The following is a 15,825-nucleotide window of genomic DNA, read 5'->3' as shown; positions in this document are numbered from 1 at the left end:
CTGAATTTTGTCAGCAGCTTCTACTTGACCACATATTCACTATTTGCTCTGTTGCCTTTATAAAAGAAAGGTGGTGCAGGCATCTGGTTAGGAGGCTCCCTGGCAGCTGCCACTGGATGATCATCAGGTCCTGGGGTAGACTCTTATACGTTGACTTGGGAAACTAGAAAATGCTTCTAGGGAAGGGGACCAGTCTGGAAGTGTTTGACCTGCAGCCACCTTGGATAAGGGGAAGACGATTGATAGATTATTGTGAATTCAGTACCGTATATGTGAGCAGAGAGAGGAGAGAATATACAGTGAAGCTAGCTGATACTAAATAAATATTAGGTCCAGCCAGATACTTGCTTTTGATCTGATCTTTACTGTTTAAACCTACACTAGCAGAAGCAGAAGTCTTGCATTGAATTTTGCTGAGGGCTCTTTGGAGTCCAGAGCTTTAAACTGTGGCATTGATTGCACAGAGACAGTTGGAGTTGTTGGAGAGAGATCAGGGAGGCAGTGGGATGCAACCAGGAGGAGGATATGACGGCAAGCTCCTGGTGAGGACCTTCACAACAGGCAGAAGGACTGCAGACGTGCTCGGTCCTACTCACTCTCGGCGCCATTTCTTCAAGGAATGAGGACGCTCGAAATATATGGTGTGCCTGATGGGACGTCCCACCCTGAGCTTCACGCCATTAGAATAAAGGTTGCAACGTTTCTGATACCTCTTCATTAATTAAACATCTATGGTTTCACATCCTGAGCTGGTCGAGATGAGTTGAATCTCCATCCGATCAAAACATAATAAAAAATATTCAGAAAAAAAAAAGTTAGGTTAAAAAAAAACACAGTAGGTCAAACAAAACAGTGAAGCATATTGACACGTGCGATCACTTCTGATCAAAACAAAGAACATGGAGGAGAGTGAGGGGAGTCAGTGGAGAGAGATGCCAGTGATATCACGTAAAGAGAGACTCTGTGACAATCTACAGATGACGGTCACACTGCAGCGGATTCACCTGAGTGTTGAACAGTGGCAGAGTCAGGCTGAGGACACAGTGACGCTGTCCGATGTGTTCCCCGACAGGCTGGATTTTAAATTCACCGGAGAGAAACACCGTCTGCTTTCACACCTCATTCTCGCACACACACAGACACGCACGCTCAAAGCTAACTCTGTATTTTACCTTCAGTGAGTCATTAGCTTTAGGTTTAGTGTTACGCAGCTGACACACACTCTCAGCTCTGACTGAGACTAAACTGCTGGAGAACCATACTGTCACCATGTCGTGTCTCCAATGTGCCCCAAGCCTGTATGTGTCTGTATGTGACTCCAACTATCACATCAGCAGTTTTCCTTCAGAGAGGTTCTGTGAGTGAACAGCAAAACAATTAAGGTGTGTATTTGGTCTGTAGGTCAGTTTGAACCTGATTTTAACAACTGTCCCCAAACCCCACACGGGAACTTTAAACCTTCTGTTCACTGACATCCAGCGGTGCTTTTAGCAGGTCCTGGACCTGAAGTCAGGCCACGATCAAAGCCGTCAACTCAACTGTTTGAGAACTCAGGTATTACTGCAGTATCACTGTGTACATCCTGCTTTTCCACTGGTTAACACACATATTTAAAATGCACAGTATGACAGCTCCTCGGTAAAGTGACACTGTCTAATGAAATGATACATCATTTCAGAGCCAGGACGAACACGACGTCCACCATTGAGAGGAGAAGTGGGTTTTTTTGTAGTTTTTTTTTTTTTTTGTACATTCTGTGCAAAGTTAGACAAAGAGTTGTCCACATGTCATCATCAACACCGTCATCATCGTCGTCGTCATCAGTCTCTGTTTCACCTCTGTCTACACATGAGTGTTCAGTCAACTTTCTTCTATTTACAGTTAGTTTCTAAGACGTTAGTACCATCGTCTCTCAGCAGGACTAAGACATTCTTCAGAGGGACAAAATCCACCTTCAAACAGAACTCATCATTTTCACTCATGGCTCTGAGACAATATGCACCATTTGGCATCCCCACCTCCTGAAAGTGTGTACAATCTCACACAGATCAGCCTCGTCAGACAAAAACAGCAACCTTCCATCTCAGCAGTGTGTCATCACTGACTTAAATTACAAGATATTCTCTTATAATTTAGTTTTGGTGATTAGATCATATCTTGGAATAAATCTTACGATTTAATTAAGAGAGGAGCAGCCATCACTGACTCCTGAGAAAATTATTGTGAGGAACATTCATTGAGAAACATTCAGATAACATTAATAGTTATAACTTAGCATCACGGTCATGGCTATGACAATACATGATTTGCTCAGGTTTAATTATGAGAAAACGTTTTTATATATGTATTAAATATTTTGAAATATGTCTTAATTATTCTAGAAGTCTTAATTCCTGAGAAGAAAAGAGCAAAAATTAAATAAATAATAAGCTTGATAATCACTGATCAATGTTCTGTGACCAAACATTTTTTTACAGAATATTTAGTGTAACTTGTGCATCAGTTACAGTTCAACTTCTTTAATACGTAAAATGTATTAATGATTTTTTGCTCCTGCAGTGGTAATGACTGGCCAGTGATTACATCATATTTTACATAAATCAAGGCAAATCAAATGTTACCTTCATGCTACCTGGGTATTAGAGGTTATTAGAGGCTGCTGTGATGTTTTCAGGAGGTGGTGGTCTGATCTCATTTCCGAAATCCCTGATAATCATATGAAACTGCCGTCAGATAGGAACATGAATCCCATCTGAAGGTGGATTTCATCTCGTCCTTCAGTTTTAAAAACAACCTGCTGCTATTCAGCTGTCTATTTAAAAGGCATTCAGCAGGTAAAAAAAACACAGGGCACACAGTGAAAGAGGAGGGAAGAGGGGAGAGGGAATAGAAAAATAAAAATAAAAAACTGTGGCAGACACAACTAGACGATCACCTCACTTCACTCTGTGGCAGAGAAACATAAAAAATGTAAAAAATAAAGTTTCAGAGGAGGAGGGGCACCAGGTGAGGAGGAGGAAGGCAGAGAGAAAGAGGAGGAGGAGTAAGAGGAGGAGGAGGAGGAGGTCTGGGACAACGTTTCTCAGTCTCAGAAGAATTTGTCGTCGATGCGGAAGTGAGGTCGCGTGACGTCGTCGGGGTTGATGAAGACCGAGATGGATTTCCCAGGATTCTCCGTGACGAGCTGCTGGAGCTTCTTGGCCAGCCGGTCATCTGGTTGATTCTCCCCGCCGGCGTCGGACTGTGGCGACGGCAGGTTGTTGGAACTGCCTCGCCACTGCAGTTCCACTGTCAGCCTGTTGGCGGCCTTGGCGTGTTCGATGGTGGTGCGGAGGTGCTCGGCCGGGTCGGAGCGCACCGAGGAGAGTTTGCGGGCGTGCAGCATGGCCGTCTCGTCCGACAGGTGCTCCAGCATGTTGCACTGAGGAATGAAGTAATTAGGACACATCTTGTTGACAAGGCAGTGCTGCAGGTCGTCGATCAGGCCCAGCAGGAAGTGGGCGGAGAAGTCGTCCTGCGCCAGGTAGTTGGCAGGGAGGCGGTCACACGCCCACAGCATGATACTACGCAGGTGGTAGGGGCTGATGGCTTTGGGGCGGGACAGTAGCTTGATGATTATAGCTTTACAGGCCTGGTAGGCCTGCATCAGGCTGGAGGAGATGCACTTCTTCAGCTGCACCTCGCTGCGGGCGAATGACAGGCGCCACTCGTTCTCCTTGCGGCCTTTGTAGGAGCAGGCGGGAACAAGATAGAAGCCGCTGATCACCTCCTCCTCCGTGATCTTCCCATCCCAGAAATGGTTCTCCATCAGCCAGCTCTGAGCAACCGCCGGCCAGCCTTTAAAGGACACCACAGGGACGATGTCGTACAGCATCCGACTGCTCCCAACGCCCAGGATGACCGAGATGATGGTGCCGTTCCTCTCCACCTTCTCCACCCGGGGCATCCCTCTCTGCGGCTTCTTCTGCACCTCCAGCAGCACCAAGGAGATGGACTGGTAGAACCAGTCGGCCACCAGCGTCGGAGAGAAGAAGTAGTTGGTGGTCCCGTTGATGTGGTCAACGATGGTGCAGCAGTCCTTCCACTTGTTGATGGTGACTTCATCAAACAGGCGCAGGCTGAGCCAGGAGTGGCCCAGGGCTGAGTGCCTCATATCCAGGGTCACCGGCTGGTTGCGGTCATGGAGTTTGAGTGCTGGGACCAGCAGGGTGAAGTCCATGTCGTAGTCTGTGCCACGGGCGTAGACGCTCAGCTCATCCAGGTCCATGTCCACCACACCCTCCCGCACCCCGCCCGAGAGGAGGAGGTACTCGTTGGCCACTGGGAGCTTCTGGTCCAACTTCTGGACCATTCCTGAGTTACAGAAGACATAAGAGTGATCATCATATTAAGTTACGACATTTTTTAGGTTTAGCATCAGGGCAATGTGGAGCATGATCTACATCGATGTTCGGCCCAGATGATCCACTCTCTAACCTTACTAACTGCTCACAGACTCATCAGAGGCCATGAATGGAAGATTTGAGGAAGTGCTTCAGTTGACACGGAACCTGTGGTCCCTGGGTTTTGTTATCTAGACATCTCTTCATTTTGTAAAACTACCTAACACAACACATAGGCTAATGTCTAATCAACGTACTATTGAATTATTACTGAGTAAGTTAGTTCCTGAGGCCTTGTCATTTTCTCTTGTGGTGTAAACCCAGTTTAAATATTTATGCCTCTGTGCCACAACAGTCAGGGCTGGACTAATTTTATTTTCAGGTTGTCTGTTCACTAGGACTCAAGGATGAGCTGATTAGATTTTGAAGTCAAAGGTCACAGTGATCCCACCTTGACTCAACGATGAACACCCAGAGGGAATTTCTTATAATGCTACATCAATTAGATCTTCATTTATGGCATGGATGGGATTAGGAACATCAGCAGTTTATGCTCTTCCCTTTCTAGAGTTTGGTAGTAGGGTGGTGGGTAATGGCTCAGCCTGTGTTAATTCCTCTGGCTGTTTTCTTAAGAGCACTATCCGTCACTTGACTACTGCTGCCACACAAATTTACCCATTACAGAAACCTACCAAACCCAATGATGTACTGATCATTTTTGGTTGCATTGCAGATGGTGCATGTTACATCAACCTCACACACTTTGTAGAAGTTCCACACAGCTACATATTGATCTGATTTGATTTGAGGTTTTACAAAGATCATCTGTCCTATCATAACATTGACCTCCATGAGTGTTTCAGGGAAAATTGTGCTCCACATACCCCCAAACATTTTGTTTTATTAATCAAGAGAACAGCAAATATGAGGTTACACAATAAAACCTATTAAGTGTCCAGTGCAAGACATAATTTCCTGTGCTCAGATGACTTTGTGTATGACAACAACAGTAAACTCAACCCTGGTATGTGCAAACTGTAAGTGCCCTCATGTCTGCCTTTACCCAGTCCTGACTGACTGAAAATAATATAATATAATTCTGAACCTGTTCATCCAAAAACCCTACTGGGTGACACTGCACTTCCTCACTTATGTTTGAGGCCGATCAAATGAGCAATTGTTGATAAAAAAAAAATCTATGGTCAGCAAGAGATTCCTACATCTAGTTAAACTTAAGACAAGAAAACTATTCTGTATCACCTGGCTGTCAGCTGATTCAATAGTGGAATCACTATTAGAGATACTTAAGACACACAATTTGAGGTCAAGGCGTGAGACAAATGATGGCACAATTAAACAACTATATGGGTCCTTAAGCACAGGGACTGCAGACTCTAACAAAGCAATAAATCCTACACTGCTCCAATTTCACCAAAGTTAGAGCCATGAAGCCATTTTTTACCCTGTCACTCTTTTCACTGATCTAAATAAACTCCACATGACAAACACAAGCTGTGAAAACATTCGGACCAGTTGTTGTTCCCTGTCTGGATGTTTTAGAGACTCCAGTTATTTCTGTGTGGACGTCAGACAGGATGAGACAGATCTGTCCACACACTGATGGTGAGTTTGGTTGAGTGGTTGAGAGTGTGTGTGTCTGTGTGTGTGTCTGTCTTAATCCAGATCTTGGAGGAGGTCCAGCAATATAAAGAAACCCTGACAGGAAATGTTTTACTGATCAGATCTCACATTCCCACAGTTCATCCTGCATTTTTCTTCTTCCTCTCACTCTGTTTCACTTTCTCTCTGCTGTTAATAATGTTTTATGAAAGTAGTGGAGCGGCCTCACTCTGTCAGGACACACAGTCTCATACATCATTAACTCTGCAGGAGGGGTCAACGATGTCTGACTGGATCTTTCAGAGATGCACCAATGATTATTGAGGATCAATGAATCGCATCACTTAATAGTAGATTAGCAGTGAATACACAGAAATCCTATCTCTATGATCGTGGCCTGCAAATCACATCCTCCAGACATAACACAACAATATGAGAATGAAACAAAAGACAGTGAGATCTCAACAATCCGTAGGTTTGTTACAAGCCATGTACTGTTACATGGATCTTACATGAGTCTACTTGGGTACAACATTGAGTTTGCTGATTGCAGACTGGATGTTGATAACTGCTGCTGAATCCAATCCAGACTTTGACATGTCATCAACGTGCATCATCCATCTGTAGGCCTACTGGTAAAATGGTAGACAATGAATGTGACATTTCATTCTGCACTCCAATTGGTTGGTGAGTAAACAAAGGCCACATTATGATACGGTCAAGCTATATTTCTGCCACTATCAGAATTTTATCAGGTCACAAGACAGCAGCCATCTTTGAACTCCCCTAATACAGCAACATGGGGCCGAGCTGCTTTCAGTACAGCCCATAACTGAACTTCTGGCTGCGTCCAGATCAACTCTGCTGATTATTTAGCAGGGTCCTCCAGCACACCTCAATCCAAAGTTATCCATTATTCATATGAAACATGAGTTGTGGATTTTGGCCATTTACCTCTGTGGTGAAAGATAGGCCTAACTGATATAATTTTTCATTACTTAAAGCCCTCAAAGGTGTCTAGGTCTAACATCACAGTAAACTGAATATGTTGAGGTTTTTCACTACCGCTGGTGCAATAACATCTTCGGCAATGACACTTTCTCTGGGATATTGTCACTGTCTTGTAGTGGTTTAATTCAGGAACTCATCTGTTGATTCAACCTGACATCTTGGACCAAATTTCATTTTCTCACTGTACCTGAAAGCAGCTTGTTCTGACTGTTTTTATAGGCTACGTTATAATAACCCAGTAGTAGCTACACATCTAACCTGGGGAAAGGCTGTGAAGCGGATGGAGATTCAAACCCTAACAGGTCAAATGATCTGACAAACAACACATATGAGGTCAAGCCTAGATGCTGCTGCACAGGTAGACCCGCCTCTACACCTTCACGGAACAAACAACCGCATCCTGAATCACGGCTCAGATCAAGCATCACGCACTGATCCTCCAGCTCCACACCTGACTGCACCTGCGTCTCCACCGACTCTCTGATATTAGATAACACAAGTGAGGTCTGAGGGATCAGAGTGGGCATTACGGAACTGGCACCGTTTACCGTAAACCCGTTAAATAACGGTTTTCGTTGTGTGTGCGTGCGTGCATGCGTGCGTGCGCGTGTGTGTGTTTTTCCTCCCTCACCCAGCATAGAGAAGATGAAGTCCTTGGCCGTGTGGATCTCCAGCGCCCGCTGGTCGTCGTACTCCCGCTGGTCGTGCTTGCTGAACTCCTGGATGAGCCGGTTCAGGTCCTCCATGCGGGCCGCCGACCTGAAGTCGAGCTCGGGCCCGGCTCCGGCTCCGCCGCCGTGCGGCAGCCGTCCGGCGGCCATGGTGGGGCTGTTCCCGAGGCTGCCCGCCGAGCCAGCCCGACCGGAGAGAGCAGGGGCCGCCATCTTTCCTCCGCGGTCACGCACAGGCTTACTACTGCTGGTCCTGCTGCTGCTTCTGCGGGCTGCACCGAACCGAGCCGAGTCAGGCGACACCAAACACAACCACCGGAAACAAAGGCTCCACTTCCGGTGCTCACAACCTTCAAAGTAAAGCGTTGCTTCTTGTGGGGTGTGGGAGGGTTACTGCCACTGAGCGAAATAAATTGTTTTTGTTCGATCAATCAGTACTGCTTTATTCTAAGGCTTCAAACTAAATTCCAGTTTATTTCAAAAATAATCTCTCCAAATGTTTCCTGGAAAGGAAAACATGATAAGGCAAGGCAAATGTATTTGTGTAGCACAATTTACACATCAGGCAATTTACAGAGGGATAGAAATAGCTTACATTGAAAGATGCTATCCGGATGTGTATGAGTGTAGTGTAGTCACAAATTACAAAAGAATAAATAATTAGCTTGTTAACAATATTATGTTGTATAATAAGAGATTGAAACATAGTGTAATGTAGCCTATGTTTAACTCGTATATTAATATAAAACTAATAATAGTAATAAAATAACAATAAGAGTAGATTTAATACACTTTCACTGTATTTTACTGCGAAAGTCCTAGACGGAAGTTTTATTATGTGTTTTTAATGCAGACTTTTATTTGATTACAGGAGTTGTGCAGTGTCGGTCTCTGTCCTCCAGGTGTCGCCCGCCCCCCGGAGCTGAGCGGCGTTGACCCGGACATGAACGTCCTGCTGCGGGTAGAGAAAGGTCGGGGTTACCGGGCTCCAACATGGCGTGGAGGAGCTGTGCTACGCTGCTCAGACTGACCGGAGAAGACCTTTTACGGAGCTCCGTGAACGGCGGCAGGTGAGTGAGCCCAGCCGGGAAGAAGCAGCCTGTCCAGGCGTCGTGACCAGACTCGGTTCCCCGCAGTTTGCTCCGTTAGCGTCAAAGACAGTGTGTTTAACCAGCGGGCTAACATTACCAGGGCAATTAGCAGAGCAGAGTTTGTTTGTTTCTGAGTGTTTCCACCTCTGTCAATTTCTACCTGACTAGCTGACTGTAATCGCATCAGTTATTTTTAAGACTGTGTTTATGGGTGATGGGAGTCTCAGTTCAGGATTTGTTTTCATTGTGTTTTTAAACAGTATAAACATTGACATTGTAGCTGTAGTGGTAAAAACCCACACAGTAGTGTTTTTCATTCTATTATTAGTTTGGCAAGGTAAATAACACAGGGATCATCTTGTTTAGTTAGTCCACACTAAGTATAGTGTTTAACTCCTTGTATTTATAAACAAATGACAAAAAGCAAGCACAAACAAACAATACTGGACCCAGAGTCTGTACTAATAAACTATCTATCTATCTATCTATCTATCTATCTATCTATCTATCTATCTATCTATCTATCTATCTATCTATCTATCTATCTATCTATCTATCTATCTAATACATTTAATGACCAGAGGACATGCACCTGCTCCACATCTTGAAACAATACATTTCATAGCCACCACAGAGAACGTCTGTGGATTTAGTGTAACTGTGAGCAGAAACAACTGTAGCACAGCATATACAGTAGTTGAATATGGTAATATAAAACCATTTCACGAAATTATCTGTTACAGGCTATATTGCTGAGCATGGGAATGTGTAAACACTTTCACCTTTTTCTACTGTGCGTGTAAAAAAAAAAAAAAAAAAACTCTCTTGTCTGTGTGTGGTGTCAGTTCTCCATGTGTGGTGGGTGCAGATTTCTTCAGGTGGTCACAGTGGTTGAAGTTAGTTCTCTCTCTGTCCAGGAGGTGGCCTCACAGCTTACAGCAGAGATGTGGCTTCAAGAAAGTTTCCAGAAAACCAGAATCCAAGAAAGTGGAGGAGGAACTGGGATCCTCCCACTCGGAGTTATCTGAGGCCGTGAGCCAGCGGCGGACCTCCACCCCCCACTATGTCCAGGAGCCTTCACCCAGCTCCCCCCGCGCCTTCGGCCGGCTCATCAGGCCGCTGGTCTTCACTGTAGGGGTAGGTGATGCCCACCTGTTTGTTTTAGTAACATCATCAGGTCAGAGGGGCGTGACGGCCGGGTGTTAACTCCATGTCAGTTTACAGGCTGCTCCTTCGGCTCAGCGGCCATTTGGCAGTACGAGTCTGTCAAGTTTCGAGTCCAGAGCTTCTTCGACGAGATCAGAGCTGATTGGCTGGAGAAGCTGCATCCTCAAAAACGAGGAGACATCCGCAAAGAGGTGAGAAATTATGACAAGAGAGAAGGGAGGAAAGCTCTGTGATGAAGCTGATTTGATATAATAAGTAGATCACACTTCTTACTGTTGATGCATCATCTCGTACAGTATGGGCCTGTCCCAATATGCACACTCGATCACACTTACACACTTGGGCACTTCACAACTTGCGCAAGTGTGTCCCATTTCTCCAACAACCAAAAGTGCAGCGCGATTGATTTGCACTTTACCCACACTTAGGTTAAGACCGCATTGGAGCGGTATTTGGCCAAGTATAAATCCCACAATGCACCAGCTGGTGAAGTCTGCCGTCACCGGGAGCCACAAGCCACGTTTGGGAAATGCCACTGAATAAAGTTAAATAACATGAATTTCTCATAATTATGACTTTTTAATCTCAGGTTTTTAATTAATTTTAATTTCAGGTTTGTTGTCTTTAGGTTTTGTTTACTTTTACATCTGATCATTTCTGACCTGTCATCATAATCGTAATTATGAATTTCCTCTATTGATAACTCATGTGAATATTTTTCATCACACTCTGTTTAATCCTATGTGTTTATCTTGTTTTTTTTTACTTACCGAGTTGGGCTTACACATTTATGATTTGAATCTTGCGCATAGATGGAGTAGATGAGACTGTGATCCAGCAGCACTGTTTATTAAAACTGTAGCTGTGCTGTGTGTGTGGGAGTTGTGCTAGTGTCTATGTCCCGATTGCTTTAAATTTTACGCTTGGCCACTCAATACATGCCTGTGCAAATGTACGTTTCTCCAGCAAAACATCACCAAAGTGCTTGCGTAACCAAGCGCACTCAGCCAAGTGGAGAAATGGGAAAGGCCCCATGTTAGACCAAAGGGGGGCGGAGCCATTTGACCTCTCTGTACCTATTGCCTAAACCCTGATTGGCTGTTTGTATTTCAGATCAACCAATGGTGGAACAGCTTGAGTGAGGGCCAGAGGACAGTCACAGGTGAGATGACTGACACCAGGACACACACACACACACAGCATCATTCCTGACTTCCCTGTTTTCACCCATCCTTTTTCCCCAGGGATCATTGCTGCTAATGCCATAGTGTTCTGCTGTTGGAGAATACCGTCTCTGCAGCGCACCATGATCAAATACTTCACCTCTAACCCTGCTTCAAGTGAGTCCGCCTGCTTGTAGTATTTTAAACTCACGTGCTGCTGGAAAGTCAAAGCAGCAGTTTGATTGCTGTGGTTGCCTTTGAAGAGTAGCTGTTGCTTGTCGTCCACCTGCAGGGACTCTCTGCTCTCCGATGATCCTCTCCACATTCAGTCACTTCTCTCTCTTTCACATGGCGGCCAACATGTACGTCCTCTGGAGCTTCTCCTCCAGCGCTGTTTCCATGCTGGGCAGAGAGCAGTTCCTGGCTGTCTACATGTCTGCAGGTAGGTCACTGGGAGGTTTCCAGGCATGGACGTTTCTATTGTGAGTTTAACTGATGTCACCCTCAGTTTTTTTTATTGTGAGCTTAACTGATGTCACCCTCTGTGTGTCCAGGTGTCGTTTCAACATTTTTTAGTTATGTGAGCAAGATGTCCACAGGAAGATTCGGCCCATCTCTAGGAGCAGTAAGCAACAATCTGTTTTCTGTTTTCTATAAAATGTGTCTTATGAAACTATTCATTTTCACAATGCCCTGGAGCTCATTCCATGTCTGTTTGGTGCGTACCAATTAATCTGACCAAGATATACATAATTTAATATAGGTAACCTACAAATAAGGGCTTGGTGAATAAATTGGTGCTTTGTAAGTAGGTGCGCTTTCTGTAGAAGAAACATGTAGAATAGGTTTAGAGCACTCATTTCCAAATTCAGTGGGTCCATGAGAGGATGGCTGGAGCTAAACAAGCAATGATTTGTGTTTATTTTCAGGGCTTTTCCTATTTGTTGTGAGATAGTGGAAACAGTTTGGTCTCAAGTAAGTAAATAAACAGCCTTATGTAAAAGTGACAGAGCACAGAGGTTGGCTGGTCTCAGGTCTTAGTTTGTTTCATACTCTGTAGGAACTACGGTTATTACTGTGTGCAAGTCAGACAGGATGAGACAGATCTGGCCACACAGTCAAGTCTGAGTAATGTGTGTGTTTTCAGTCTGGAGCCATCATGACCGTCTTGGCTGCCGTTTGTACCAAGATGCCCGAAGCCAAACTGGCCATCATCTTCCTCCCCATGTTCACCTTCACTGCTTCCAATGTAAGACTCCACCCACATGGTTCACCTGACTCACCTGCTCCCCACTCATTACTCTCTGACCCTCTGTGTACATGTCCGTGCAGGCTCTGAAGGCCATCATCGCCATGGATACGGCAGGTTTGGTGCTGGGATGGAAGTTCTTCGATCACGCTGCCCATTTAGGAGGAGCCCTGTTTGGAGTGTGAGATGCTTTTATTGCTCAGCTCAGCAGTTTCCTGTCAACTGTCATTTCCCATCATGACTATCAGCAATGTTATCATTATGAGACTATTGATATTTATATGAATATATTTATATATTGTGTAAAAACATGACCGAAGTAAGTTCAAGTGTTGAAACAGTGCTTATCTGAGAGATGTTACAACCCAGGGTCAGCATCACCAAATCCTGTTTGGTCCTAAAATATCTTACAATTTCAATCAGATAGTGGCAGTGGACAAGTACATTTGTGTTCATTCATAATACTAAAATAATGTGGACACAGACCTCTGAATGTGCTCCTCCATCCAAATAATATACATTTTAACAGCTATTCCTGTTATTGTTAACTGTGATGGACATTTCCACCAGACTCAACAGCAATCAATCCTACTGTAAATCATATGAAACAGAAAAAAGGATGAATTCTCCTCAAACAGTGTCTGAAGCTTTTATTTCCTCTGTGTTAGAAAGCCAGACCTTCGTTCAGGGCTGGTTTACATCAGACAGGCTTTTATTTCTGTTTGATTGTTTAAAATTGATTAGAAAGAATTGACCAGCGTTAATGAGAGTATTAAAATATAATTCATGTTGCAGTGTTGAATGGTGAGCTGAGAGAGACAAGATGGACTTTATACTGAGCTCACATGTCATAGTGGATGGTCTTCTCTTGTCTTTATCGTTTACTCTCTCAATTTTAGATTTCTTATGTCTTCTCTCATTTTTCATGTGTGAGTAATCTGAGTGCCTCCCCCCCCCCCCCCTCCAGCTGGTACATCCTGTTCGGTCACGAGTTGATCTGGAAGAACCGAGAACCTTTTGTGAACCTCTGGCACAACCTGAGGACTCGAGGAGGACCAGGAAGAGGAGGAAACGGAGGTGGCTCCATGTGAGCTGCTGAAACACACCGGGACTGATGGAGGGGAAAGAAATCCAGAATAAATAAATGTAAAGATGTATAAAATGTACAGACGTGCAGAGAAGAGACAGAAGCTGCAAGCTCCTCTCAGGACCCCTGCACTGTACAGGAAGCATGTGGAAGTCATGATGTGTCACGTAACAGATGGACTTAAAACTATAATTCATATCCATATTTATCAAATAATTTTATATAGACACCAAACAGATTCATTATTTAGACAAAGATGAAATCATCGGATCAGTAATGATCATAAATTAATTGGACCAGTGCCAGGTCCAGTATCTTAAGACTGTACAACCCAACAAGTCCAAACAGCTTCTGAAAGAGACCGAGCTCAGCTCAGAGCAGCGGTTTCAAAATGATCCAGACACTGTTTTACATGTTTGTTGTTGATTAATGAGTGCTCTAATGAAACATGCATGTTTTCTATAGGCCAGTGATGGATCTGTTCTGTAGAGCTGATTTTCATGTAAAGAACGTATCCAGCACATGTTGTTTTAAGAGTTAAACCAGATAGAGGAGAACGAGGAGGAGTTGCAGTGTGTCACTTCTCTATGACAGTTTCACTTCTTTTCTAAACGTCTTCAGTTCTGCTTATTTATATTTGTTGGTTTTCACCGAAGTAAAAGAGTCAAAGCTGCTGATTCTGATGGCGACTGATGCTGATGCCTCCACTCTTCACTGTTGTCATAATGAGGCTGCTCTGTTCAGTATAATTGTGTTATGGGTTGAATGTTGTTCTACTCTTGAATATTCCTGAGGGAAGAAAAAACAGTATTGCGTCCAATCAGGAATGTGTTTGGAGAAAACTGAGTTTATAAATCTGAATATTCACACATTACTTCAGATGATGTTCTGCTCTGTGGGTGTTTGTGCTCTCATCTGTCTCTGTGCTGGACCTGAGCTCCAGTCTCCTGCAGGCTCCTTCTCTGCTCCTGGATCTGGTTCCTCCCCATTTACACTGTAATACAGTGTATTGAACAGGATTTGAACTCTTTATGCTACTCATCTACTGACTAGATCTACAGTCTGTGTGATACATGTAATAGATTTAAATGATTACTAGTGTTAAGAAGCTCACAAATCAGAACTGACCGAAAAACACTCTGTCTGGACTGAGATCTGGTTACCTGACCTTCCTCACAGCATCCGGGTTGCTGGATTAGAGCTGGATTTTCCTGTTAATCTGTGGCTCAACAACCTGACAAATGGAATAGAGAATTTGTCAGGTAAAGTAAGACGATAGTGCTGATAGTGCTTGTAGTGCAGAAACAACCACAGATAAATGCACACACACTTAAACTACAATAACAACACAGTGAAGTGATATGAATATTGAAGATACAAAAGTTAAATAAGAAAAAATAATCACACACAATAAGTAACATTAAAAATTAATTAAAAAAAAAACAATGTAAGAAATTGGTAGATGGCATTTGTTGCATCACATAGTTAGATACACTCTACTTTATCCCCCAGCAGAAATTCAGGTATGATCATGATGATGATAATAGTAATAATTAAATACAGTGAGTCCGTTCATGATCCACTATCCTGCAGTGAGATGAGATGTCACTGCTGCTGTATAGCTTCTTCTCTCATCTGAAACAGTCTTATGGAGAAAACTCATGATTCTGTTTTCAGGCAGGCATTGATTTAAAATTCGAGCAAATGTCATTGGCTCGAGTCAGATGTTGCTATATCCAGATTGGCTTGCAAAGAAACACAATGTGTAATTATTTTCGAGCTGAGCACCGCCCACAGCCAACCGTTGAGAGAAGCTCCAAGGTAAAAAACAAAACAAAAAAACAGCTGTAACTTCGATGTTTTTTCACAGCTCAGAGGAACAGAACAACAACGTTCATCACCGGAAAGAAATGTGACAAACAAGCTTTGAAATTTGTGAGTGGTAATTGAAGTGAAGGGTTTCTACTTTATCTTGCCTGTGAGTTTAAACTTTCACTAGACATTTGATGATTTCACTGTGACCTGCAAACATGACATTAGGTGATAAACACAGCAACAGTTTAAGGTTCACATACTGTCACACAAACAGCGCACGCTAGACAACACACACATGGCACAGTTTACTGGCTGCTGTACACTGTGGATCTGTGTGTGACTTTTAGACCGGGCCCGATAATATACTGTTCTTATTTTAACTACAGTATTTATCTTCCAGTTTTACTCCAAGGTGCATAAATAATATAAAGAAGTTTTTCATTATTTATACCACTTATCCTTTGGAAGAGGCCTTCTTCAACTGGGCAGGTCACCTATTAATCCTAAACCTGATTAGCAAAACCTATGAATCAGAAGATAGTGCTGTAGTTGTCAAACAGCTCTAAATT

At 43.7% G+C, this 15,825-nt stretch overlaps 2 protein-coding genes across 3 annotated transcripts; one reads left to right on the top strand and one right to left on the bottom strand.

Annotated features, from left to right (window-relative positions):
- Window positions 1–1,749: 1,749 nt before the first annotated feature.
- LOC146976120 (nucleotidyltransferase MB21D2) lies at window positions 1,750–8,026 on the bottom strand. The gene is made up of 2 exons (XM_085795636.1): window positions 7,645–8,026; window positions 1,750–4,353 (listed from the first exon to the last, which is right to left on the bottom strand). The coding sequence occupies exons 1-2, from the start codon at window positions 7,895–7,897 to the stop codon at window positions 3,089–3,091; spliced, it is 1,518 nt and encodes a 505-aa protein (XP_085651762.1). The 5' UTR covers window positions 7,898–8,026; the 3' UTR covers window positions 1,750–3,088.
- A 632-nt stretch (window positions 8,027–8,658) lies between these two features.
- Window positions 8,659–14,313, top strand: parlb (presenilin associated, rhomboid-like b). 2 transcript variants are annotated; one of them, XM_085795635.1, is made up of 10 exons: window positions 8,659–8,754; window positions 9,696–9,912; window positions 9,993–10,133; window positions 11,056–11,104; window positions 11,187–11,282; window positions 11,398–11,547; window positions 11,660–11,730; window positions 12,253–12,354; window positions 12,438–12,535; window positions 13,322–14,313. In XM_085795635.1, the coding sequence occupies exons 1-10, from the start codon at window positions 8,678–8,680 to the stop codon at window positions 13,443–13,445; spliced, it is 1,125 nt and encodes a 374-aa protein (XP_085651761.1). In that variant the 5' UTR covers window positions 8,659–8,677; the 3' UTR covers window positions 13,446–14,313. The 2 variants fall into 2 exon arrangements, with proteins under 2 accessions (XP_085651761.1, XP_085651760.1); XM_085795634.1 differs by having other exon boundaries at window positions 9,693–9,912.
- The last annotated feature ends 1,512 nt before the right edge of the window (window positions 14,314–15,825 follow it).

The sequence above is a fragment of the Trachurus japonicus genome, chromosome 13 (genome assembly GCF_045865225.1).
Source record: "Trachurus japonicus isolate A0001 chromosome 13, Traja_1.0".
NCBI lineage: Eukaryota > Metazoa > Chordata > Actinopteri > Carangiformes > Carangidae > Trachurus > Trachurus japonicus.
This window is presented reverse-complemented; position numbering and strand designations above follow the sequence as displayed.